At 39.6% G+C, this 27441-nt stretch overlaps 1 protein-coding gene across 18 annotated transcripts in view; it reads left to right on the top strand.

Annotated features, from left to right (window-relative positions):
• mycbp2 (MYC binding protein 2) overlaps nt 1–27441 on the top strand; it is a 112540-nt gene that overhangs the window by 58555 nt on the left and 26544 nt on the right. For 11 of the 18 annotated variants that reach the window (XM_041806818.1, XM_041806810.1, XM_041806813.1 and 8 more), the window contains 23 exons: nt 1174–1395; nt 1542–1733; nt 4787–4993; nt 5096–5233; nt 6883–7061; nt 7143–7285; nt 7378–7478; nt 7556–7774; nt 7885–8107; nt 8861–8979; nt 9165–9252; nt 9375–9424; nt 9537–9709; nt 9828–9972; nt 10057–10263; nt 11194–11249; nt 11326–11441; nt 12400–12497; nt 13534–13650; nt 15643–15783; nt 20921–21145; nt 22062–22194; nt 22277–22402. In XM_041806818.1, coding sequence (XP_041662752.1) covers nt 1174–1395; nt 1542–1733; nt 4787–4993; nt 5096–5233; nt 6883–7061; nt 7143–7285; nt 7378–7478; nt 7556–7774; nt 7885–8107; nt 8861–8979; nt 9165–9252; nt 9375–9424; nt 9537–9709; nt 9828–9972; nt 10057–10263; nt 11194–11249; nt 11326–11441; nt 12400–12497; nt 13534–13650; nt 15643–15783; nt 20921–21145; nt 22062–22194; nt 22277–22402 — 3418 coding nt within the window. The remainder of the gene's footprint in view (nt 1–1173; nt 1396–1541; nt 1734–4786; nt 4994–5095; nt 5234–6882; nt 7062–7142; nt 7286–7377; nt 7479–7555; nt 7775–7884; nt 8108–8860; nt 8980–9164; nt 9253–9374; nt 9425–9536; nt 9710–9827; nt 9973–10056; nt 10264–11193; nt 11250–11325; nt 11442–12399; nt 12498–13533; nt 13651–15642; nt 15784–20920; nt 21146–22061; nt 22195–22276; nt 22403–27441) is intronic. The other 7 variants (XM_041806821.1, XM_041806819.1, XM_041806815.1 and 4 more) reach the window with 6 other exon arrangements.

Here is a 27441-nt window from a genome sequence, read left to right as displayed (position 1 = left end):
TTTTCCAATATTTTGCTGCATTCATTTTACCCTCTACCTTTACAGACCTTCCAGGGTCAGCTGCCAAGAAGCATCCCCACAACATGATGCTGCCACCACTGTGCTTCACAGTGGGGATGGTGTCTTTGTGATGATGTGCAGAGTGTGGTGTCCGCCAAACAGCGTCTTAGCTGATGGCCAAAAAGTATCATTTTGGTCTGATCAGACCAAATAACTTTCTTCTACTTGACCATGGAGTCTCCCACATGCCTTTTGGCAAACTCAGAAGAGATTTAATATGAGTTTTCTTTATCAGTGGCTTTCTCTTTGCCACCCTCCCATAATGCTTTAACTGGTGAAGAACTCAGGCAACAGTTGTTGTATGAAGAGTCTCTCCCATCTCATCTGCTGAAGCTTGTAACTTCTTCAGAGTAGTCATAGTGTCTTGGTGGCCTCTCTCACAAGTCTCCTTTTTGCACAATCACTCAGTTTGTGAGGACGGCCTGATCTAGGCAAATTTACACCTGTGCCATAGTGCCTTGGAATTTTTTTGTATCCATCCCTTGACTTCTACTTTTCAATAACTTTGCTCTGAGTTTCTTGGAGTGTTCTTTTGTCTTCATGGTGTAATGGTAGCCAGGAATATTGATTAACCAGTGACTGGACCTTCCAGACACAGGTGTCTTTACTCTACAGTCACCTGAGACACAGTCCCGGCACTCAGGTGATCCCATTTCATTTAAAGGGAGAAACAACCTAGGGGGTGAATACTTTTTAGAGGCACTGTACGTGGTGACCGTCAATGAAAATAACCACATGCCTTCATCACCACATTCTTTATGATACTCTTAGTTTTTGTTAAGCTGTATCAGTCTGTCTTATATTAGCTCTTATGTTTATCAAATACTTAATATGAAAGATGATAGTTAAAACTGTCAACTTCAGTTTCTGTCTTTTAACTATCAGCCATTTTAGTTTAAAAAAATTGTGCCAAAGATTTTTTTTTTTAATTCAGCTGTTCCTTTGTTATGTCTAGTTAAGGTTTAGACATTTAGGTGACACTCTCAGAGCATATTGCCAGATTTGCAACACCACAGCACCCTGACAACAATATCTTGTTTTTTAGGCTGTGTTGCATAAGAATCCCTTAAACATAATAAAATCAGAGATTCATACAAGTGCTTTATTTTGTAGGACATTGCTGAGGCAAACTTCCGCACATCCAGCAGCCGTCTGCTGGCAGCTGTCATGTCGGCTCTCTGCAACACCTCTGTGAAGCTGACCTCCATCCTACCCATCGCCTATGACGGAGAAGTGCTGCTGCGCTCACTGGTCAAACAAGTCAGCACAGAGAATGACTCTGCTCTTGCTCACCGCTTCCCCCTGCTGGTGGCTCATATGGAGAAACTAAGCCATGTGAGTTTATGCACAACACATGCTGTATATCAGGTTTGTCATTTCAAAAAATGGAGGAGCTTTTTTGTCATCTAAATATCCCATTCAGCTTAAAAAAAAAAAAATCAAACAGTTGCATTCAATTTAATCATCTTAATCTCACTTAGACTGAGGAGAATCTCATGGGAATGACAAGTTTCCGGGAGGTTCTGGAGAAGATGCTGGTGATCGTGGTGCTGCCGGTGAGGAAGAGTTTGAGGAAGGAGGTGGAGCTGTTCTCTCCACACCTGGTCTCTAACACCTGTGGTCTGCTGGCCTCCATCGTCTCTGAGCTCACAGCTTCTGCCTTGGGCTCTGAGGTAACCAAACTACTCGTATACACAAATCATCAGTTAGGAAAAATCAGGCAGTTATGCTCTATACCAGTGGTTCCCCGCCTTAAAGAATAGCTAAGCCACTCAAAGACCCACAGGAATTAAAAGAATGGTATATTACTATCAGAGATCAGAATCAATTTTGAATAGTCATCTGAAAAATCCTTAGAAAATACACCTACGCTCTTCTGTCTTGCCGACAGACTTTTGTGTAGGTAATCATTCACATCATTCAGTAGTATGCAGCATTTTCCCCTAGGATGGAGAAAGAATGCGCCTTACTTTTCCCCTACGTAAGTTAGTCCTCGTTATTGTCTCTGTTGGCACATTGATGCAAATTTCATAATAATCCCATCTATTTGAGGTCAAGCAGGAGAAGTTTCGTGCCAATGTTCAATTACTGAAGGCCTGTTTTTAGATGTACTAAATATACAAGAGTCGTCTAACACAGGACGTAATTCCTGGGTCACTAAAAAACTGTGGAGCATAAATTAAGAGTATACCCACTTCTGCAGACACCACTCCACCACTGGTCTTGGTCAATCAGTGTAAATCTTTCTGACAACCTCAAAGCACACAAAGACATGATTTTCTGTTGCACTTAACAGACCACACTGAATTTGTTGCCTACTATGACAAAATCTTAAAATTTACTGTCTGGTCCAACTGAGATCCTTCTGGCCAAGTAGGAAGATTTATGTTAGCTTTTACTGCTGTGATTCTGAGTTTCCAGCACTAAAAAACACATCTGGGTACAGTTGTCTTTCTTCCACTGTAGAGAATTAGTTGCTCATCCAAATAAATGAAGCTCAAAGATTGTAGGCCAGCCACTCTAGAGACTATGGATCGACGATGAAAATATGCTAAAGCTTGCAAACAACCTTGTATCTGACTTCAAACCTGAGATGTAGCGTTTTATGATTCAATTAGGTCAGACTATAGCACTCTTTTACACACCATTCAGTCCTAAAGTAAATGTGTGGAACTAATCCCAAACCTAATATACATTGGAGGGCCTTGAAATCTTGTGTTAGGGGGTTAAGATGTGATCAAATGTGTGTATCTTTGAATATTCTTTTTTATTCAAGCAGTGTTACAATTATAGCTACGTAACATGAATAAACAAAGACAAATGGATAGAACTCTTTCTCAGGGCACCTTAGCTGGAGAATCATGCACAAATTTTCAGTCAAAAATCCATTATTGTCAGAAGACTCAACAATTTAAATTCTCCATCATCTTGTGCAAAATAAGTCATCTTTTCCATTGTTGAGATTCCTTTAACTATTTTCTTTCATTTCCTGTGGTTTCAGGGAGAGGTTTTTACAATTTTAATTGAAAGCAGTGAACTGTGTTTAACACAGATTTTTATCTTGTGTCTAGTTTTATGTTGCAAATGGAGGTGCCACAACTTAAAGAAAAACTGACAGTTAAGTCATGTATATCAATCAGTCAATCAATTAGTCAAAGATCTGAAACTTGATATGTAGGAATTGAAACATTTCCTACAAACATGCCAAAACATGTTTCCTCATTCTTTTTCTTTCCTCCTTCCTTGTGCCATGCACTGTTGCGTGGAGCCCTTTTGTTATCAAATGAACCTCATAGTGACATCTTCGCCTGGTGACAAGTCGGTGTTTTTACTGTTGCTAAAGGAACTGAAACAGAAGAGGATGAAACTCTTTGTGTAATATGGACTTCAAAAGGTGTGATACAGGTGCATCTAAAAAAGTAGACAATCATGAAAAAGTTTTTTTTACCCCCTGTGATTTAATTCACAGGGGGTTCTACATCCATCACTACAAATTGAAATATTTCAAGACTTTTTTTGTTTAAAAATGAATGATTATGGCTTACTTCTCACAAAAATAAAATAATCCAATATCTTAAAATATTTTAATATCACAAAACAAAAGTAAAAAAAAAAGATCTATAATACAGAAATGTTTATCTTTGGAAAAAAATTTGCTAATGTATGCACTCAGTGCTTAATCAGGGCTCCTTTTGCACAAACTACTACATCTATGCAAGGTGACATGGAGCCAATCAGTCTGTGGCACTGCTTGGACCAACATCCACCATTGACATGATACTCCAAACCATCACTCACTGTGGAACTTGAAAACGCTGGACTTAGAGCACCATAATCATCAAGATTAAAAAAAAAAAAAAAAGGTCTTGTCTCACTTTGTATTAGATTAATCTAGAATACATGGAAATGTGTATGATACTCTCAATTTTGAGATGCACCTGTATAAACATATGCAGTAGTTCTCTCTGTTTATTCTCTCTTTTCTTTTCAAGAATACTAACAAATGCACTACTCATAATTTACCATGGCTAACTTATTTTTTGTTACATTTTTATTAAAAAGACATGTGAATCCAGTAAACTATGTTACTTGAGGTATTTGCCGAGCTATTAAGTTGTGGGGAAGGTGTTACTCTTGCACTCCTCATTTACCTATCAAAGCTCTCTACTCATATGCACAACCATGTACTGCAGTCAGGACTCTTTAAGGTCTCGTTGCCATGGTTACCCTCGGTAGACGGCAGCTTTTGACTGCACTGAATTTCACCCAACTGTCTGTTGTCAGGGAAACAACTCTCACACCCCAGAGCTTGTAGATGTGTCCCTCTGCAGTCAAGTCTGGCTCTCTGTTGTCAATATGAGGATATAAATAGCAATGGTTTGTATTACTTAACGCCAAAAATAAAATCACATTTTTATTTCAGGATATTCCAGATCAAGTGTCAGAGTGTTTGTTTTTCCTGAAAGAAAATACATCACTGAAATTAACATGTACTATAAATGAAACATATGAGCATTCAAAAGCAACATGTGAAGCTGTTTTTTCCTTTTATCCCTAAAGTTGTTCTTTTTCCCCCGTTGGTGTTTTTTTTAATATAACAATGCCATTTATATATATGTATCACAGTATTTATTTGCTTAAATTTCCCATTTAATGGTTCAACCTGTGTCATACAGTTACACCTGTATGTTTTGACTACATGTGCTATATTGTCCTTGCTTATTAGGTTGATGGCCTGAACTCGCTCCACTCAGTGAAAGCATCTCCAAACCGTTTCACCAAAACAAGCCAGGGCCGCAGCTGGAACACAGGGAACGGCTCTCCAGATGCCATCTGTATGACAGTGGACAAGCCAGGCGTTGTGCTTGTTGGCGTCTGTGTGTACGGAGGAGGGGGTATCCATGAGTATGAACTAGAGGTGCTGGCTGACGATGTGAGTGATTTTACCTTCTTTTATTGTGTTTAAACTATTTCTGGTATTGCTTGACCTTTTTTTTTACAATACCATCCTAACATCTCATCTTTGGCTCCCCAGGCGCAGACAGAGCACCCAGGAGACTCAGCACATTCTCACAGATGGACTTCATTAGAGCTGGTGAAGGGCACCTACAGCACCGATGATTCTCCCAGTGACATTGCAGAGATTCGACTGGACAAGGCTGTGCCACTCAAGGTCTCTATAAATCTCTATAAATAAATCCAAGCCTGTGGTTTACTGTTTTAATTGAAAACATTAGTGTATAAAGACATGGATATTTTTTCACTTAAGTAATCTTTATTTATCTATTTTTGCTCCTTAAACATCAGCTTTCATAAGATAAGAAAAAAATTGTATTAATACAGTTAGTTATTTTTGTGCAATATTGACTCAGCTTCCCAGAAAAACACCAAATAGCATAAAATGTACAAGGACTCCAAAAAAACTAAAATGAATTACAAGTTTTGAGTGGATGAGTTTTAGATTCAAAGTCCAAAATATGATAAATAGACATGCAATACGTTAAGTAACAAGCTACGGTCCTCAGTGTTGGCATTATTAACAATCATGTTGGTAGTTAAGACACAGGCCCAGACTTTCTTTATTCAAGCCTTTGGTAGTGATGGCACTGATAATACAAGATAACAGTAAACAAAAGTGATATTGCACAACACAGTGAGTGATGTAAAGATAGACTGGTATTATTAGAATTATTAGAATTATTACGATTTGTTGTGTATTGCTAGAAGAAGGATATAGGAAAAGTTCTTAAAGAATAACTAAAACCCAGAGATTAAGCTAAGGTGCAGCTGCCCTTAAATGAAAAAACAAAAGCCTTTAGAATGTAACGGGCAGGGCTGGGAGAAAAGGTGAATAAGGATAAGACAGGCCCACTCTCTCCTTCCTCTGTCTCATATCAGCCATCAGCCCATGCTGTTTTTAGATTTGAATATTAGCTATAATGTCATTAACATTCAAGGTAGACTTACTACAAGACACCTAGGTGTAAAACAATGTTATATGATCGTGTAGAATACAGAATTTTGTTTGACATTGTTTTAAGAAAAACATGGTTTATTCACAATTTCATTCAGCAGCACTACATTACCCACAATCCCAGAGCATCATAGCAATGTTTGTGATTGGCTGATCCTGCCTTTGAGCGCTGAACTTCAACGTTACACACAGTTCTGCCACTAGTAGTGAATATAACCATAGTTTTTCAACAAAATACAGTTTGATTGGAGTAACGAAGAAACATTATCCTGTGGAAGAAATAAGTTGTATTGTTATTTATTTGATTTAAGGAAACATTGTTTATTTGCAATCTTGGGGATCAGGAATACATTTCCCACAGTCCTAGAGTATCACAGCAAACTCTCTGATTGGATTGGATTGGAGCTGCAGATTTTGGCTATGAGCTGCTATGAGTGGAGTTTAGGTTGGGAAAAAAGTGGGTGGTATCTGTCGAGCTCTGTGGGGCCGAAAGTTGGCACATAAAGCGTCACAGAGCATCTCAGCCAGTGGGATTTTTCAAAAATAGTAAGTTGCAGCAGACAGTTTCAGCTTGTAGAGTGCAGTTGCTATGCAATTTTCAACCGAGAATTTAAATACTTGGGTCTAAAATGTTAAGATTTGAACCCTTACTGTTTAACTGTACTACTAAATTCATGTATACATGGATCTATATCTGAAAAAAGTAGTCTGAGGGTTTAGTCACTATGTGAAAAAATAATTTAAAATGATTGGATATAACATGCTTCAGTATTTTTTTATGTTTATAATTGTGTGCTGGTTTTGTTAAAAATGTTCATACTCTCCCTATTTTATTCATTCTGTTGCAGGAGGGTGTAAAGTACGCTGTCAGACTGAGAAACTACGGCAGCCGGACAGCTAATGGGGATGGAGGTATGACCACAGTACAGTGCTCTGATGGTGTGTCCTTCACATTCAGCACCTGCAGCCTGAGCAGTAATGGGACAAACCAGACCAGAGGACAGATCCCTCAGATTCTCTACTACAGGTAAACACAAAGCCACTGTTTTGTTGTAGCTCATCTCTGGATTTGTTCTGTATCTGAGTGGAGTTTTCCTTCTGTCTGAAGGAGCGAGTATGATGGGGATCTCCAGTCTCAGCTGCTGAGCAAAGCAAATGAGGAGGACAAGAACTGCAGCAGAGCTCTGTCTGTGGTCAGCGCTGTGGTCAGAGCTGCAAAGGATCTGCTTCACAGAGCTTTTGCTGTTGATGGTAGGCACCACAAATTTGCACAAGCACTGTAACCTTCGATACACCTGCTTGCATTTAATTTGATCATACCTGTGTCCCTATTTTGTCCTCAGTGGATGACATCCCTGAGCTGTTAAGTTCCTCTAGTCTGTTCTCCATGCTCCTGCCTCTTATCCTGGCCTACATCGGCCCTGTTGCTGCTTCTGTGCCAAAGGTAAGAGATCATCCAAACATTTAATCTCAATGATTGTACTTTCTCTTTCTGATATCACACCCTGCTTTTTCTTCCAGGCTGCTGTTGAGGTCTTTGGACTCGTTCAGGAGCTGCTACCTGCTGTCTCTGCCCTCAACCAGAAATATGCCCCTCCCACCTTCAACCCCAACCAGTCAACAGACAGCACGACCGGCAACCAGCCTGAGCAGGGCCTGTCTGCATGCACCACCTCAAACCACTACTCTGTGATTGAGAGTGACCACCCATACAAACAAGCTAGTGTCACACAATATAAGGTAAGGCTTTCTTCCTCATGCTCACTGCTTAGACAGTAAGATAAAAGACACAACAGAATTATAAAGTATTTTAGTTCTAGGCTGATCTCTTCCTTCTTGCCTTGTCTCAGGTATCATTCCCAGACTGTGTTCGCTGGACCACCATCGAGTTTGACCCTCAGTGTGGCACGGCACAGCCAGAGGACGTCCTACGCCTCCTCATCCCAAGTCGGACACTCCACCTGTCCAGCCTGGGGGGCAAACCTCTGATCCACGACACCATCAACACCTGGACTGAGCTCAAGAAGTTCTCAGGCTCCACGGGCTGGCCAACCACTGTCCTGGTGCTACCAGGTACGATAGACAAGGGCACTCAAACATTTGTCAGTATTTATCAGGAGTATCTTTGTGATCTTTGTAATTCTGAGTTTGGTGTTTTCTGTCATGACTTCTGCTTCTTTTCCTGGTGGTTTTGCAATATTTATCTCACGTGACAGTTCTCACCTTGATGAGAAATCTTGCTATGTTTTTATCTAGTGCCACCATCCCACTGGCTTTAATTCTGGTGCTCACGAGCCAGGGTGATGATTGTTAGCCTTTATTCCACCAAGTCCATGTTTCGATAGGAAGTAGTGTTGAGTTCCCATGCAACATGTTGCCCGAATTCTGTCTGTATGGTGGAAGAACTCGCTCTTACTTTATAAATTGCTCTGTAGTCCAAAGTCTAGGATGTTTTTCTTGGAGGAGAGAAAAATAGCAGACTCAGCCAGTTATAGCTGCCTTTGTTGTAGTGACAAAAAAAGAACGTCAGGTGCTACGCTAAGAAGGAAACACAGGCAAACATACTTTGTAATATTTGTAATAAAAATATAGTATAAGAAACATCAGTAACGTCTTTTAAGTGTCATCCTTACAACAGAGGGGTAGTTTATGTACCTTATTTTTATGTAGTTTATGTTTATTGTCCTCATATGTGCTTTACTCTTTTTAATAGTACTGTAAGGAGCCTCCTGCTGCAGCAAGAGTCGTTAGCTTACCAATAATTACGCACCTACCTGTCCCTCTTTTAATCTTCTCTTTCAACTTTCCTTTCCTCTCTGCTTTTAGGAAATGAAATCCTGTTCTCTTTGGAAACAGCCTCAGACTATGTTAAAGATGAGAAAGCTTGCTTTTATGGCTTTAAGTGTGTGGCTGTGGGATACGAGTTCAACCCGGGTCCAGATGAGGTATAGACCATGATATTCATTTCTATTTCAATTCTTAAGTGGACTGGCTTTTCATCTTCCTGTATAATGACCATTTCTGTCTGAGAATTATTGGATGTTATGATAGAATAGCAGTTTTTATTCATTTGTGAAGTGTCACCCTTTTTTGGAATGATTTTTGCAACTTTATGATATGCACATTTCAGGGAACCATCCTGCTTGAGAAAGAGTTGGCTTACCTTGGCAGTGTTTGTGCTGCTGCTCTGATGAAGAAAGATCTGGCCCTCCCTATAGGTATGAAAACTACTTGAAAGAATTTTTGAAAACCTGTTTCATGACAACCCATGATAAGTTATGACTGCTGGGAGCAAATGTACTGTTTATGTACAATTTTTTTTTTGTACTTTTTTATTTAGGCAATGAATTGGAGGAGGATCTTGAGATTCTTGAGGAAGCCTCTCTTCAGGTAAATCATCTTGTAAATCTTGACACACTCTTTCAAACCTATTGTATTGTGATAAAAAGTTTCCTAATCTCCTGAGCACTTTTCTGTCCTTGATTCTGATTTTGATTTCCAGGTGTGTAAGGCCCACTCAGGCATCCTTGGGAAAGGGCTGGCTTTGTCTCATTCCCCTACCATCCTGGAGGCCCTGGAGGGAAACCTGCCCTTACATCTTCAAACAAATGAGCACTCTTTTCTTGAGGACTTCATCACCTGTGTGCAGAACTCAAGTGGAGGACGCCTGGCCAGGTAAACTTTAGTGGATACAGCCAGGATGTACTGCCTTATCTCTCCTGTTAATTCTTGCTGTTTGGTGATATAGTTGTTAAAATCTCCTTTTCTTTCTTGTGTTACTTAATCTTTGCAGGTGGCTGCAGCCAGACTCCTACGCAGACCCCCAAAAGACAGCCTTGATCTTGAATAAAGACGACATACGCTGTGGATGGCCAGCTACTGTGGTTGTACAGACCAAAGACCAGTATGGGGATGTGGTGCATGTTCCCAACATGAAGGTCAGGATGATTACATTGGCTTTTTTTGCCACTTATTATCATCGAACACCTCTGACTTGTTTTTCTTCTCTGTTAAATCCTCAGGTGGAGGTAAAGGCTGTACCTGTCTCACAGAAGAAGTCAATGCAGCCTGAGAATGTGAAGAAGCTGCAGCGTCTACCTGGAAGCTCCTCGCCTTCATCTTCTGGCCCTGATCTGACATTTGGAGGTCTGCCGATGCCCAAACTAGAGGCCACGTATGAGCCCATGATTGTGAAAGAGGCTCGATACATCGCGATTACAATGATGAAGGTCAGCATTATGTGATGGGCTCATAACTTAGCCTCCATCTCAGTGGTTCAGAGTGCAGATGCTCCACATGGGGGAGCTGTTCAGTTACTATCACATCTGATGTAAACAAGGCAATTTGTACTACCTATTGTAAATGCAAATTATTGCAGTGTAGGTAGGGAGATGTTCAGTAGCTGTTTTTGTTTTGTCAAGTACAAGCAAAAAAGTAGAGAGTAGCAGCTGCAATATTAGCAAGAGAACCTTTATTTAGATTTATTTTATATTTTTTGGACATTATTTAGAAATAGATAAAAAAAGATGGTGAAAATGAATGCAAAATAAAACAAGTAAATGATAGGTGGCAGAATTATTAGTTCAAAAACAATTAATAATTTTGACTAAGACTAATTTTATAGACTTTTAATTAGAAGTTTTAGTAAAAAGAACATCAAATAAATTTGACATTTCTTAGATTTAATACATTTCAGTACATTGGTTTTCAACTGCTTATGCCTCAAGACCCACGACGACCTTTTTAATGAGAATGGCAACCTGTATTTATGAAAATTACTCAACCTGTATGTATTTTATCAAAAATGTTGCAGGATAAGCATGCATACATTTATTTTTCTCTGTTTTCCTGTGAGTGAGGCTAGTTTTGGGGCTTTCTTGAGGGATTCCTCATTATCTTGGGCAAACCAGCTTCCTCACCCTGAGAAAAGGGAGTATTTGAAATCTTTGGAAACAACCTACATGTTAAAATGTATAATATAAAATGTGAGGAAAATAAAAATAGTTGGATGTCTGCATAGGGCTTCTGTACATTGTAACCCATTGAAAACAGCTCTGCAAGCTACTTTAGGGTCCCAACTCACCAGTTGAGATCCACTGTTTAAGAAGACTAACTCATTTTTTTGATGTCTTTGTGCTTATGTTCTTTGTCTGTTTTAGGCGTATGAAAACTATTCATTTGAAGAGCTGCGCTTTGCCTCTCCAACACCAAAGAGGTAAGTGAACTGGTGCAGAAATAAAACACATTCTTCGGTGAGATATAATCCACCTAATTAATCATTTCCCACACAGGCCAAGTGAGAACATGCTGATTCGGGCCAACACTGACGGGACCTACAGCGCGAACTGGACTCCTGGAGCTGTCGGCCTCTATACAATCCACGTCACCATTGATGGCATTGAAATAGGTATGTCAGTATCAACATCTTTAAAAAATTAGCATGTTTCATTAAGTACTTGCCTTCATTAAGTCGAGCATCCCTCCCATTTATCCATGAGGGAGTGAGACGGCTCATGTTAAATAGTCACCTCTCCTGTCATTTTAACGTTTTTTTATGCAGTTGATGCTGTGGATATTACTCTGTACTCTATTCATTTTGGATTGTTATGCACAAACAGCCCTCCTGGCACAGATCATCTGTTAAATCCAAATACTGAATGTTGAGCGACACATTTCACACATTCAATCATAAATTGTGTTATGCATGAGGTGTACAGCTAAATAATACTAGCATAAGGCACTTGTAAATGGAAGCAAAGGAGGAAAATCAAAGGCCTTGTGAGCAAGAGAGCAGCAGAGAATGCATGTACATTTGGACAATATCTTTTAAATAAATAAGTAAATAAATATGTTAAGTAAAGTCATTTTTTAAACTTAAGAGAATTAACTGAAAGCAAGCACTATTAATAACCAAAATTAGTCAAAGCCTTGATGACAGTGTCCTACGCAGCCTCTATTTAATTTTTTGGGATCAGAAAAAGCCGCACGGACCTTTAAAAATCTAGAACTACCACCCTAAATTACAGAGATGCCGATTTGCACAGGGTTAGTATAACCTGTGGACCGTGAGCTAAAATATGATGTGTAATTTGCCCTGGAATTCTTCTACTGCAAATTACAGACACAGTCAGTTTGCACAGGATTAAAAACACAGACATCCTGCGCATTAATACAAATTACCAGAGGTCCATAGGTAATACTAATCCTGTGTGAACAGGGCATGAGATAGCCTAAACTTAACTCCCAAATGGCATGTGTAGATGCAATTACTTGGTATTTGATTAACTATGATATAAAATGCAAATAACTGCAGAATGGACAGTGAACTGTTGTAATGTTAAGCTGTTAATCGTCTCTTCTTTTAGATGCTGGTTTGGAGGTAGAAGTCAAAGACCCTCCCAAAGGCATGATCCCACCTGGCACTCAGATGGTCAAGCCAAAGGCAGAACCTCAGCCGAGCAAGGTGAGTCTTTATTCTTATTCACCAGCAGTAGCATGAACTCATATAAACAAATACATGCAAGGCATGTACACTTGCAATCACCCATCAACAACAATGTAACAGAAACAACTTGAAAAAAAAAACAACTGCCCTGTCGTGTATACTCTCAACACTTTAACTAATACCTTTCCCTTTACTGTTAGCAATATATAGATGTGAACACTTAATGACTAATCACTAATACTGTCAGATGCTTGTCAGTATTGTCACCTCACTGGATCAGCAGCTTGTTTTGCACCTCTGTGCAGCTTACCGCCATTCTTCCCACTTTTTTGTAAATTGCTACTGAGACAAACAAATTCCATGGAAAGCAAGAACTGACTGTAAGCTATCTGTCCAGGGGAAGAGGATGTATATTTGTTAAAACAAAGTAGACATGTGACACTGGTAAGAAAGAGAGAGAAAAGCTGTATGAAAATGTGAAGACTAAACCAGGATGCCTACACTTTTACATCTTACCTCTGGCCGTTTATGTTGGTTATTTATCTTACTGCGGTTATCGTGTGCATGTTTAAATAATCACCTCTGGCACTGTGTCTCAGCCTGTCATCTATTCAAACTGCAGTATTTTTTCCTGACTCATATTTTAAAGAATTCAAAAGTAACATGTAGGTTACATTAAATGCTAAATGTTAAGAAACCTAACATTACACATGTTGCAGTCATCATCATTTTGTGAAACTTGTGGTATTTTCAGTTTGCCATTGGAAATGGGGAAACAAGCAAAAATATGCACCTCATGGTGTATATTTCATTTTCCAAGCACCACTATAATCAAAAACTGGTGCTATGAAACAATAAAGCTCCTGAATTTTCCTCTTCTTTCGCTGTTTCCTTGCGTGAACTTGGAAGTGGGCTTTGTGTGAGATAAAGCATGCAATCTGTCACTGATCCTGCTTCCTCTTTCCCTCCTGCTGCACATCTCGACTTTATTTTCTGTCTTACTATTCTTTGCTCCTGCCGCTCACGGTCTTCATCTCCCTTCTGCTTCTCTCAGGTCCGCAAATTTGTGTCCAAGGACAGCGCAGGCCTGCGTGTGCGTAGTCACCCCTCGCTGCAGAGTGAACAGATAGGCATAGTGCATGTCAATGGCACCATCACTTTCATTGACGAGGTAATTGACCATAGACCAGGCAGAATATCATTTATGTTAATGTAGCTGCAGCACTTTCCACTTTTATTCTGTTTTCCTGTCTATTCTTCTGAAAATCAGGGAAGATTAAATTAAACGTAATCGTATTTTCTTTCTTTAGTTTACTAGCCTATAATAGTCTTCTTGATTGCTTTTATGATTTTTGTATTATCTCCTCAAATAATGATAACTTCCTTCTTTCAAAGCTGATAAATTTGTTACTCTTACTTTATTTTGCTTCATACTCTTGCAAAGCACTCTGAGGCTACAGGAAAGACTTAAACACCGGCAGCATAAATCCAAAGATTGGGATGAATTTACAAAGAAACCTAAAAAGTTGCACTTGTACACCGATTTTTTGCATTTTAAGGCAGCGCATATTATTTAGAGTATTTGTAAGGGCTGCATAATACCTTTTCCTGTTTTGTATTGTTTTCATTGGTGATTGGCGACCTACCTAAAGGTAGAGTGTGTAATATTTAGCCTAGCAGCATTTAGCGGAACAAACTTGGTAAAAATGCAACATTATAAAGAATTAAGTATCACAATGTAGAACTGACTGTTAGATGTTGCTGATATTCCCTATTTTACACCCTGCACTTTAAAAATGGGTTACTCCCACTGACTGAATCTGAGTATAGCAAGGGATAAGGCAGTAAACATAGATAAATACGGGGGGTATAATCTGCATGGTACTGGATTAGTGTTGCACTGTATGCCAAAAGTTTTGGTATTTTCAGAATTTCTTGGCGTTCTGTTCCAACTGTTAGTCAAATATGACTGGTTTGAGTAACCAGTAGAGCAGGGGTTCTCAAACTTTTTAGCCTGCGACCCCCAAAATAAAGGTGCCTGAGACCCGGGACCCACACTGTACCTGAAGGTGGTTGAACATAGCCGTGCAAATTCAAGAATAGTTAGGGGCATTCTAAGGATGTTTTAAATGTAACTTTTATTTCAGCTTAAATCTCACCCAATAACTAATTTAATTTTTAACAAATTTTTTGCATATATTTTTATAAAAATTGATATAATATACAACATGAATAATTTTGAAATATTCGTTATTTTTGGGACGGTATCTGACAGCCCCCTCTGAGTGTTTTGCAACCCCCAAGGTGGTCCCAACCTCCACGTTGAGAACCACTATGGTAGAGTATTAAGCAGCCTCGGAGAATTGAAACATTTTTTGGGGGGGTTATTTTTCATATGTTTTTTGGGCATTTTATGCCTTTTATTTGTAAAGCAGGACAGTGGATCAAGTCAGAAACAGGGATGAGAGAGTGGGGTAGAGACATCTGGGAAAAGAGCCACAAGCCAGACTCAAACCCAGGCCGCCTGTGTACATGGGGCACCTTAACCACTAGGCCATCTGTACCCCCAATTTAAAACGTTTTAATCGGAATGTCCACAAGATGGCAGTGTGAGAAAGGTAGGTAGACAGGGTCAACAGTGGCGTAGCTTACTCCAGCCTTGTAGTTTTGCATAAGCACACTCTATTAGAACAAATAAACATAGAGTACAAAACTATGATTATAGTTCAAGAAGGAGTTAATATTGATTAATAAACTTAAAAGCTACATTTAATTAAATGTATTTGATAGACTTTAGGTTGTTAATAGACTCTAATTTCCAAAATTTGACCACCTTTATAAACATACATTAGGTAGCGAGTATTGAACTAGTATTTTTTCAAGTTTCAAGCATAATATTAGTATCGAGTATGATGGTACTGAACTTGGTGTCAGTATTGGAGTTAAAATATTGGTATTGCAACAACACAGTTTTTCGCAGTTTTTCTTATCTCTTACCTAAATCAAGCACCAACCATGACTTTCTGTCTGTTATTTCAACTTAGGTCTTCCCTGCTGCCTCAGAAGTGTTGAATGTGTGTATGTGTGAGGGCGCTGCCCATCCTGTGTCCATTGTAACAGGACGGCACTGCTCTGCTCTGCCCTGTTGCTTGTTTTCCCATAGATCCACAATGATGATGGTGTGTGGCTCAGGCTCAATGATGAAACTGTAAAGAAGTATGTTCCCAGCATGAATGGGTACACTGAAGCCTGGTGCCTCTCATTTAACCAGCACCTGGGCAGGAGCCTCCTGGTCCCAGCTGACGTAAGTAGAAGAAGGCCTGCCGAGCGAGCGGCCAGTCACAGTTTAATAATGACAGAGGCTCCTGTGCTGTTCATTTGGGGGAAAGCTCACAGGTCAAGTTTACTGTTTAAGAATCAGGGTTTTTCAAGGTCTCTAATGTTTGGCACTAACTCCCCAAATGTACTTAAAGCATGGTAAATTATGAGCTTCATCAGAATATAACTTAATTTTCTTGCATGAGTTACCACTGAAGCAGCACTGAGTATGAAAGTTCACTAACACACTGTGCACTGGAACAGCAGCTGGGAGCCTGCATGCATCAATTCATTTACCAAGGCAGAAAATTTACCATAACATGACCATTGTGTGTTTGGTCGGACACAACACATTGAAAAATGCTAACATGCTTTAGGAAGTATATGTTTATTGGTGCATTGAAGTGAACCCCAATGCAGGAATTGACAGACAGTGATTTAAGGTAGTAAAGGAGCAATTTCATCCTGTGGTGAAGTTGGTTATTCTGCACTGTTTAGTCTTCTCTTCCTCATTGCCTCTCACTCACAACTCATAAACACTCACACACCAAAGCATGTGATTAAAGGGATTCCTTCACGCTTTGCTCCATGCCACAAAAACCGCCGTCAAACACAACACAATCAAAATGAAGACTACAAAATGAGGGGGGAAATATTTAAGGATGAGATTTTGATATTGAGGTGGTTTTCTGTCATGAAGCAATCACTGGTCCACAAAAAAAAGTTTTAATGGGAAATTGTACCTCTACTGCTCCACAATTCCACCTGTGCATTGGGATGCTTTAGGTGCTAGGTGGCTTCCATGTAAGGTCTCTGTCTAAACAGCATGACACACTACTTCATCCAAGTGGGGAATTTTTTTGGAAGTTTCAACTCGATGTTCTTTATTTGGTCGTGGATTTGGAAAAAAAACTGATCCTGTGGTGTTTGGAGTGAAGTTTCAATTCTTCTTCTGCCCCTGCAACTGGGTTTTATTTCTGCAATTGCATTTGATCAAGTGTTCCAACATTTGACAGGCTCTGCCTGCATTTCTCTTGGCCTCCTTTTTATCAGTGCTTCATTATTTCACTATCTGGCCTATCTGACACCATCATCAGACCGTCCTCTCTTCTTCACCTTCTCAAATCACCTCTGATGCTGGAATTCACAGAGGAACCAAGCCAGATTTTTTTTTCTTCTTCCAAAAAAATACACAAGCGTCTTCCCCCATCCTGTTTTCTCTCCTTTCTGGAGTCGTCTACTGTTTCTTGACTGTCTCACGATCTGTTGCTCAGAATGTCTTTAACGCTAGCCAAGGAGTCAGGGATATCGGCTTTTTGTCGTGGACCCCCTTAACTATATTCCCACCACAGGTGAGTTGTATGCGGAGGGATAAATAGCCTGACTGCCCCCATAGTGTATCATCTATCTGTTGCTTTACTTGTCCACTTGAACCCCTTGTGGTGTTGTAGTCTCCCCACAGTGTAACAGTAAAAGGTTGAGCCACAGTTGCATGGTTGTCTGTTACAGTGTTGGTACCTCAGCAGATTCTTTCCCTTAGACTCTTCCAGCAAACACTTTTAGGAATTTTGAAGTAATTATAGTTTAAGCTTGTAAGTTGCATGGGGTTGAAAATACTAATGTCCACTCTGTTGCATGAGGTGTTTGACAGGCTTGTCATAAACAGTCCTGTATCCTTGTGATTCATAGCATGCCTCCCTTTAGATTGTATGAAAATTAGTGAATGTTCTACCTTAAAAGAGTCATTTAACTGCTTCACTACAGTGCAGACTGGAATGTTTTGAATTCTTATGTTGTTTTTATCTTGCATAAAAGGCTCCTCAGTTATGGTTAAAGTTTTGCATTTTGTTTCCAAATGATACATTTTAATGAGTATCACATATTTATTTTGAGGATGGAAGGTTCTTTAACTATCCATATAATGTGCTGTCTAGAAATAAACAGGCTATACAGTCCCTATAAAAAGTATTCAACCTCTTGAATGTTTTACTCTTTTATTGATTTTGTAAATCAATCATGGTCAATGTAATTTGGCTTTTTTTTTTTTTTTTTTTTTTTTTTTTTTTTTTTTTACAAAAAACACTTCTTTAATGTCAAAGTGAAAACATGTTAACGTGCAATGTTAAATAAGTGACTGCATAAATATTCACCTGCTTTAAAGTGACTAATTCAGCAGGGGTCCAGCCAATTGCTGCTAGCAGTCTTACATTGAATGTAATAGGGATCACATGAATGCAGTAAATGTGTCTCAAGTGATTGTACTTCAATGACATCGGATCTGGAAGGCCCAGTCACTGGTTAATCAGTATTCCTGGCTACCATTACACCATGAAGACAAAAGAATACTCCAAGCAACTTGGAGAAAAGGTTATTGAAAAGTAGAAGTCAGGGGATCTATACAAAAAAAATCAAGGCACTGAACATCCCCCGGTGTTTGGTGCAATCTATCATCAAGAATTGGAAAGAACAGAGCACGTGTAAATATGTCTAGATCAGGCCTCCTCACAAATTGAGTGACTGTGCAAGAAGGAGACTTGTGAGAGAGGCCACCAAGACACCAGTGACAACTCTGAAGGAGTTACAAGCTTCAGCAGCTGAGATAGGAGAGACTATGCATACAACTTTTGCCGGGACTCTTCACCAGTCAAAGTTTTATGGGAGAGTGGCAAAGAGAAAGCCACTGTTGCAGAAAACACATTAAATCTCAACTGAGTTCATCAAAAGGCAAAAGCTTAGTCAAAGCTTAAACCTCAGTTCAATAGAGAATTTGTGAGTGGGCTTGAAAAAGGCTGTTCATACCCCATCCCCATGCAACCTGACAGAGCTTGAGCAGTTTTGTGAAGAAGAATGGAGTAAAATTGCAGTGTCCAGATGTGTAAGTCTGATTGATATCTTTCCACACAGACTCAGTGTTTTGATTTCAGCCAAAGGTACATCTAATAAATACTGACTTGAAGGGGGTAAATGTTTATGCAATCACTTTTTAATATGCATATTATGTATATTTTTTGAATGAAATTACTTCGTTGAAATCTGTTTTCACTTTAAATTAAAGAGGTCTTTTTTGTTAAAAAGGTCATATTATATTGACTTTTATGAAATCAGTGAAAGCGTACAGGAAAAATCAAAGGGGGGTGAATACTTTTATACACACTCTCTGGATCAGAAAAAAATATATTTTGGATTAATTTGCTTTGTTTGCTTTCAGATGAGAGTTAGATAAGAAGAACAATGAAACCTTTCTCATAATTGCATCATTGACTGTATGTAAAGATGGATGACATGCCTCTGCCTCCTTTCAATGTCCAACCGGAACCAGAGTTTTGCAGGAGACTCCTGCCCCTTTGTTTATCTAAATTTACATTTAACTTAATAATTTAACTACAGAACCCTCAGGTTGACAGTGTCCATAGCAGATTTTTTGTCAGTTTGGAGCAAACGATCATGGTTAAAAAAGTTCAACAACTTCTGGTAGTACATTACTTCACACAGTTATCCTCTTCCCCTAATCAGGTGCACACAGCCCTGCAGAAGTTGCATTTTTCAATAGCTCAGTGAACCATGACATTATTTCACGTTTTAGCATCAAAAAAATAATTGCTTCAATCAGCGGGATAACAGACGTTGAACATGAAGCATGTAGATATCACTGCCAGAGGGTGCTATATCAAAACAATGTATGATGAGTAGAGGTCAGCATTGATCAGCTTCACTCATCTACGCTGTTTAGAATTGAGGGGTCTGCTCAACAAAAACAGCGCTCTATAAGGAACCGAGGAGGACACTTTTTAACAGCTTTTCTCCATCATTTTGTAACATTTAACATTGAAATTAAAAACATTGGTGTATTCTTGAGTAAATACACTTTATGGAGTGCAGTTTTCAATAAACAGAGTCCCCAGTTCAAAAAAGAATTAGGCTGCAGAAATGAGAAATGCAGAAATTAGCCCCATTCTCAGTACCCTATCATGACAAAAGTGGAAACAGAATTTTAGAATTTTTTGCACATTTATAAAAATTGACACTCTTATTAGTTTGCGGCTACACAGAAGCCTCAGGTCAGTGCAAAAGCCTGCTTGGCTTTCATGTGGAGATTTTTATAAACTCCAAGCAGGTTTTCATGTGTTTTGCCTTTTTGAGGAGAGGCTTCTGTCTAGCCTCTCTGCCATAAGCCCAGATCAGTAGAGGGCTTATGGCAGGTTATAGCTGGTTATCCTTCTTTGAAGTGTTGTTGCAAAGGGTCTGAATACTTATGTCTATGAGATAGTTTATTTCTTTTTAAATTTATAATAAATTTGCAAAAAAAATAAAAAATAATCAAAAAGTCTGATTCCTCTTTGTCTTGATAGGGTACTGAGTGTAGATTAATGAGGAGAAAATGTTTTGTTTTCTTCTTCTATGTTTTGATTTAGCAGTTCAACCAATCTTCCACCATCTGTTAGCATGGAGAAGCTGGAGCTTATGGCCCACACTCCTGCTAGCCATTTGGAAGCCCTCCAAATGTTTGAGCTTTCCTTTTGGGGCCTCTCATGTTGTCCATCTTTTCATACAGTCTGTTCCTGTCAAGTAAATCTGCTTTTATAAGCTACATAGGCAATTAAGTTTCACAGCAATGATGTTACATTTATTTGCTATATATTTTGTATCATAATTATTGCATTTTTTTATTAGCTGCTCTTTTTTGTCAATGGGCCAGAGTAGCAAATCAGGGAGAGAAAGTGGTGAATGACAAGTAAGGGAAAGGAGCCTACCTGGAGGACTCCAGCCTGCATACATGGGGCATGACCTACCTGCTTGGTCATCACTGCCCCTCTATATATTATTAATGCACATTTTTGAGCCTTCTCATCTAACTCTCTTAAAATAATGCAAATGATTACAGTTTGTTTTAAAGCTTTAGAGGCCAAACAGCACATGTGTAGCTACTCTTGATTTCCAGCTCCTGAATGCATTACTCTTTCTTTGACAACAACTCCCTGCTACACTGTTAGCAGCGGCTTTTCTGCTAAATATTTCGGGACATTACAGACAACACCCTGTCCTGATTTTTAAAAAATATATATTTTTGCAGCCTGTTGTTTTTTGTGTTCTTTGGCTCTAACTCGTGCTCTCACCTCTTGCAGGAGGTCAGGGGCCAATCGGAGGAGAACATAAAGGAGGTGAGCAGCTGCCCTTCCCACGAGGCCCCCATTCGGGTGCAGAACAGGGCAGGGCAGGGCGGCGGCCCGGGGCTTTATAAGGTAGTGAAGACCGGCCCCTCTGGTCACAACATCAGAAGCTGCCCAAACCTTAGGGGTATCCCCATTGGAATGTTAGTTCTTGGCAACAAGGTCAAGGCCATAGGCGAGGTACGCACTCACCCCAAATAATGCAATGTGTTTTCTGTGGCTGGAGTTGAATAAGTCAGTCTGTTAAGTTAATTATGGTAGATTTTGGCCTTAATTAAGAGCTCCCTTTTGAATTAACTGACTTAATTTGAATGTAAAGGATGTAATCTCTCTTTCTAATGGAAATACATCAGGTGCTTTTGGGTGTGGGTGTGTGTTTTGTATCTTTTCCTCTTATTGAGGTCTTATCAGCTCCGCGTGCTTCCTGACTTACTAATTCACCTTTGTAAATCCATTGCAGTTTCAGGTTGTCATGATCAGCTGCCTTGAGACTTCTGAGTGAACGTTTGATCACAAAATGTGGGAGCCTCTCTGTGCCTTGACTGTATCTTTCTCGCACTTTTTAAAAAATCCTGTCTGTAACTTTCTAAATCGCCTCTGAAGTGTTGCTGAGCGGAGCCTCCCCACTTTTGGAAATGACCTTTCAGTGGCTGCTGTGGTGTGTCATGCTGTTCAATAGTTTCCTCTCTGAGCCTGTACTGGAATGCCTTGTGTCGATCTGAGAGGTGCAGCCTGCACTTACTAATACCCCCATTTATATCTTGATTTCCAAAATGATGATATTTCAGGGTATTGAGGGGAAAACAAAACAGACTCATACATGTACCTTTCAATAAGCTACACTTTCACCTCAGTTTTGTCCTGCAGTGTCCACTGATACACAAAATCAAAAACTATGTGATTTGCTGCTTTGAATTTTATAAGTGATAATGGGATAAATTGAATGTTTGCATGTTTTTGATCTACTGTTAATGTTTTTGTGCATCAATATCAACAACGGTGGATATGAATAATGATTTTTACCAATAGATAACTGTCGACAGGTTGTGTGCAGTGAGGGTGTGAGTATGGATAAAGAGTGTTATTTGTGTATCAGGTCATCAACTCAGAGGGGACATGGGTGCAGCTGGATAAGAACAGTGTGGTGGAGTTTTGTGAGAGCGATGAGGGCGAGGCCTGGTCTTTGGCTAGAGACCGCGGTGGGAATCAGTACCTTCGTCACGATGATGGTAAGCTGCACTCAACTGGGAAGTATTTTTGAGCCTTTCATTTAACAAAGTATAAGATAACATTGTTATTTTGCTCTTATAGAACAAGCACTGCTGGAGCATGGGGCTCAGACACCGCCACCCAGCCCCTTCTCTGTGCAGGCCTTCAACAGAGCTGCAACTTCAAATGGAGCGCAGGGCTTTGACTACGGCATCTCCAACAACAAAGGTAAGGTTAACACAATGTATAGTTAGTTTAAGCAGAAAAACCTTATCCTAAATTTGTATCTGCTTAGAGTTTTAACTGCTAATTCAACTTTCTGAGTCATATTTGGAGTAATGATTAAAGTCCCTGTAAAGTGATTAAAAAAATCAGTAATTTAGGTTTGTTGTATGACAGGCCACGGTTTTATGAAACACCAGGCCAAATTTCAGTCATGAAAAAAATCTCTAAGTTTATAAAATTGAGCTTAAAAATCATGAAAAATGAGGCTGTAATATCTGCTCTTTGAAGCTGTGAGTTTGTTGGTTGAATGTGCCAAAGCTGCACCTACTCACGGAAATATGATCTTCTCAAATTGAAAAAAATGCTTCAACCTGACTGGAGGAATCATCTCTCTGCTATGCTTAGTTACAACTCACTTTTACTAAGCCACCAGAGAAAAAAATCACATTTGATTCATGACAGGCAGACAGTTTGGCGCTATGAAGTCTCAGCTTCATTTTCTCATTTATCTCCTCAGTTATACCTTATATATCATTTTCTGAGTTATGTGAAGTTGAGTGTCTCTCTCTCTCTCTCTATGAGGCGTCTTTGTTGTTAAGTTGTTCGCTGAAAACACTCTATTTCCTGATGTTGCTCTTCAAAATAAAAGTCTTCAATGATAAGTTGCATTAGAGGCTTTTATTTTGACAGACTTGGCAGGAAAAGAACATGCCTATCATTCGATACTCAACTAATCTTTAGCACTGTAAGGCTAATAGTGAAGAGGGATTTAGCTGTTGCTGCTTTGAGAGAGACAAAGCCACAACCTGCTTCTTTTAATCATCCAAGACTAAAGACAAGTGAAATATGGATAAATACACACCTTAAGCAGGTAAGATGTTTGTCCCTGCCTCATCTGGTTCAAGAGAAATAGACAAGCACTCCAAAAATTAGCCTACCCCCTGACCTTATTTTGAACTATGGACAGAGTGTAGCTGCTTAGTTCTGTGCCAGAGCACAGACAGAAGTTGGGGAGTAAATTTACTGTTTTCTAGCACAAATCTCTCTGTTATGATGCTTTCAGTGGCATGCAGGCCACTGTGGCTGAAATACTTGGGAAATTTACCTCAAAATCAACAAAAACAGCATGTAGCTGGCTATTTATTTCAAAGAATGCAATCAGATCGCCTAACAAAATACTATTGAGATAAACTGTTCAGTGATTTTATATCAATGTAGCGTTAGGGGGGCGGGGTAATTCCCTATAGCAGCCAATGAGGTGGTGGGCCCCTTTATGCCCAAATTAAAGCAGCCCAGGAAAGAGGTGAACAACTTTCTTATAGTCTAAATCCAAAATTCAGTCACACATACACTGCCTGGCCAAAAAAAAAGAGTCGCCACCAAACAAAGGTAACACACTCTAATATTTTGTTGGACTGCCTTTAGCTTTGATTACAGCACGCATTCGCTATGGCATTGTTTCGATAAGCTTCTGCAATGTCACAAGATTTATTTCCATCCAGTGTTGCATTAATTTTGATATTGATGATGGGAGAGTCTGACCACTGCGCAAAGCCTTCTCCAGCACATCCCAAAGATTCTCAATGGGGTTAAGGTCTGGACTCTGTGGTGGCCAATCCATGTGTGAAAATGATGTCTCATGCTCCCTGAACCACTCTTTCACAATTTGAACCCAGTGAATCCTGGCGTTGTCATTTTGGAATATGCCCGTGCCATTAGGGAAGAAAAAAAATCCATTGTTTAAGAAATGAGAAGTTACTCATTGCATCAGCTGGGGTTAAATAACTTGTTGCCAGCTGAAAGATCGCCCATGCAGTAATTTTCCAATAGGAGGCTCGTACCTATTTCCTTAGTTAAATCCAGGTGGCGACTTTTTTTGGCCAGGCAGTATATATCCCAGTGTTTTCACGTTTGAAGCAACTTTATTTCAATAATCAAGGGTGTTTGGAAATTTTGGATTACACTTTACAGGGACTTTAATGTTCGACCATAAGTGATGCTTGCCTATTATACATATTTATTCCTCACCTTTAACTTTACTCTGCACCCTTGCCTTTTTAATTCACTTCTTTATTTCAAGCACCACTACAACTGACTTCTTCCCTTGCTTTAGACTGAGACATCTCTCATCAGTACTTTGACATGTTAGCATAAAACCTTTTTTGGTGCATATAATCATCTTCATTTTTAGGCCAGCTGTGTCACTACATTAAGTTTCTCATATTTAAACAATAAGGAGTAAAATAACTTGATTCCTTCAACTATAGAAGAGCATTCACAAGGTATTTGTGATCCAGGATGGATCAGTCAGTCGTGCCACTGATGTATCATCACTTTTATTTCTGCATGCTTTTTGTGATTTTACTGTTATTTCATGCCTAACATCTCTGCTATGTCAGGCATATGCCTGTGTGTGCGTGCGTGTGTGCATGGGCCAGTCAGTGTGCTTCCAGTCATTTAGACAACCACAGACTGCATTTTGCAGGGAACTGTGGGCCAGTCCAACACCATGAACCATAAACACGTCCCTATGATTTCACTTTTTACCCTTTTTGCCTTAATTTAATCAGAGGACAGTGGATCATAAACACTCATTGTTTCTAAAAATATGGTTTCAATATTGAAAACACCACCCAATAAACTGTTTGCTTCTGCAGCATCATCAAAGATTGACTGGCCCCAATATGTCTTCATGTCTTAGTGCCTGAGTTCCCTGCTGACACTGTATCATGTTTTGTGTCTTTTAAATGCTTTAATTCCACTTAAGAACTTAAGAAAGGGAGGTAGACCTGTTGAGACACGGCCCTGCTTAACACCTAGCCAAGTTAATATCATATTATTCACAGTAATGCCTCATGCTCTCACAGTGCTTTTAATTTAAAGTATCTTTAATGCCAAATTTTAAACTTAACTTCTAACTATGATAAATGCATATCTTTGTAGGTCCTACTGCTGTCCTGGGGTCGTGAATTTCAACTTTATTCCATTCAAAATGCTTGCATTTAGAAAGATGTCTTATTTACTTGAGCAGCATTGAAACAGGACAGACCTCATAATTTATCACTTCAATGGTCACTTGTGACATGGATGGGAATTTATACTTCTGCAATATTTGTGTCTTTAGAGCATTTCCTTTACAGGTGCAATACTTCTTCTCAGAATCCAAAAATTACTCTATCAATTCTGCTTCTGTTTTTAATCAACCTTTGTTTTTGTGAATTGATCAGTCAGGCCTTTAGACTGCTAAATGTCAGGCTTTTAGACTGCCTTTGAGTAAATGGGAGAGCAACAAGTTTTACTGAGGTTGATTTCACACCAGAGCTGTTTGCTCTGCTCTAAACAAACTCTGGTAAGGTTAACAAACCCAGATAGTCTGGTTTGTTTAGAGTGGTATGGCAGCTCAAAAGAACTCTGGTTCGCTTAAAAACAGGAGTGTCGGTTCACTTCCACATGAACCCTGGTGCAGTTTGTTTGTGGTGTGAATGTAAAGCTGACCAGCTTGTAAACCAAAGACAGGAAGAGGCATAAAGCTTGATTTATGGATCTAGTGCATTCACGCTTTTTGTGTGTTTTTCACTGAGGAGAGATTTCGGTCTAGCCACTCTGCCATAAAGCCCATATCAGTGGAGGACTGCAGTGATTGTTGTCCTTCTGGAACTTTGTCCCATCTTCACAGAGAATCTCTGGAGCTCAGTCAGAGTGACCATTGGGTTCTTGGTCACCTCTCTTACCAAGGCCCTTTCTCAGTTTGGTCAGGCAACCAGCTTTTGAAAGAGCTCTGGTCATGCCATCAGCTCTTGGGAACTTTCAGTGCAACAATTTTTTGTAGCCTTCCCCAGATCTATGTCTTGCGACAATCCTGTCTCTGAGCACTACAGGTAGTTCCTTGACCTCATGGCTTGGATTTTGCTCTGATATCCATTGTCAGCTGGGAGGCTTGCTATAAAGAGGTGTGTGCCTTTCCAAATCATGTCCAATCAATTTAATTTACCACAGGTGGACTCCAACCACTTTCTGAATGCACTATATATATGGAATTTAATGCATACAAAAATGTGTTGGAACCTCGCTGGTATCTGTGTAACCAGGGCAACGTGTCTTAGTCTCTCCCTCTCATTTTGGCTCTCCTTCGTCTTCGGTTCTAATTCATTCAACTCATGCAAAAAACAACAAACTGGATAGCCAGCTGTCTGGCTTGCTTCTTATACCTGGGCGCCTTTTTATGAAGCACATATATTGTATGAACACCAAAGCAAGAGCAGAAATGCCAAGACAGCATAAATTTGGTGTTGCTTCATTGTTTATGTGATAAAAAAGCCGATGAAAGGAGATAAAATTTCCTTTTTCTGTTTCAGCCGAAAGATGAGCTGTTTTTTGTCTTTTTCTGCGTCATCTTTTCGTCTTCATCACTGTTTGTCTGGGATGATAGCACGTGAAAGCAGACCAAACCACAAGAATGTGCAACAATGTTGCAATTTCAGCCCCCAATCGAGCAGAGTCCCCTGGACTATCAGGTGTGAAAACGACCTCAGTGTTATAATCCTGCCATGAAGGTTGATTTGCCTGGGCAGCCCTCCCCCCCAACCCTTCAAGAAAACAAACTGCACTGGGACTGGGCTTTGTGTCAATTTGTCAAGTTAATGTAAATCAAGGGAAAAAGCTCCAACTTCTCCATTGATATTTTAGATTTCTTTAATATCCATATGTAGAAGGCAAGAACTATCCACACACCTCCCTCTCTGTATCTTCTTGCATATAGAGATGCTAAATAGGAGGTGTGTCTTATCAGTGCAGTACTTTTTAATACTGCACAAGCAGAGCAAGCAATTGAGATGGATTTTACATCTTTTTCTAAGGAGTTGCAGTTCTTTTTGCTATAACTCTTACCCACAGGCTAGAGAGCGGTAGGGTATTGTCTTTTATATCATATATCGGGTCCATCTCACCTATTTCTTTCTTGAATGCTCATCAGAGCCTCAGCCTACCATTGACCCTCCAACCTGGTCTATACAGAAATCAAATAGCAGGCTTTGACTTCTCAG

Source organism: Cheilinus undulatus, linkage group 15 (genome assembly GCF_018320785.1).
Source record: "Cheilinus undulatus linkage group 15, ASM1832078v1, whole genome shotgun sequence".
Classification (NCBI taxonomy): domain Eukaryota; kingdom Metazoa; phylum Chordata; class Actinopteri; order Labriformes; family Labridae; genus Cheilinus; species Cheilinus undulatus.
This window is presented reverse-complemented; position numbering and strand designations above follow the sequence as displayed.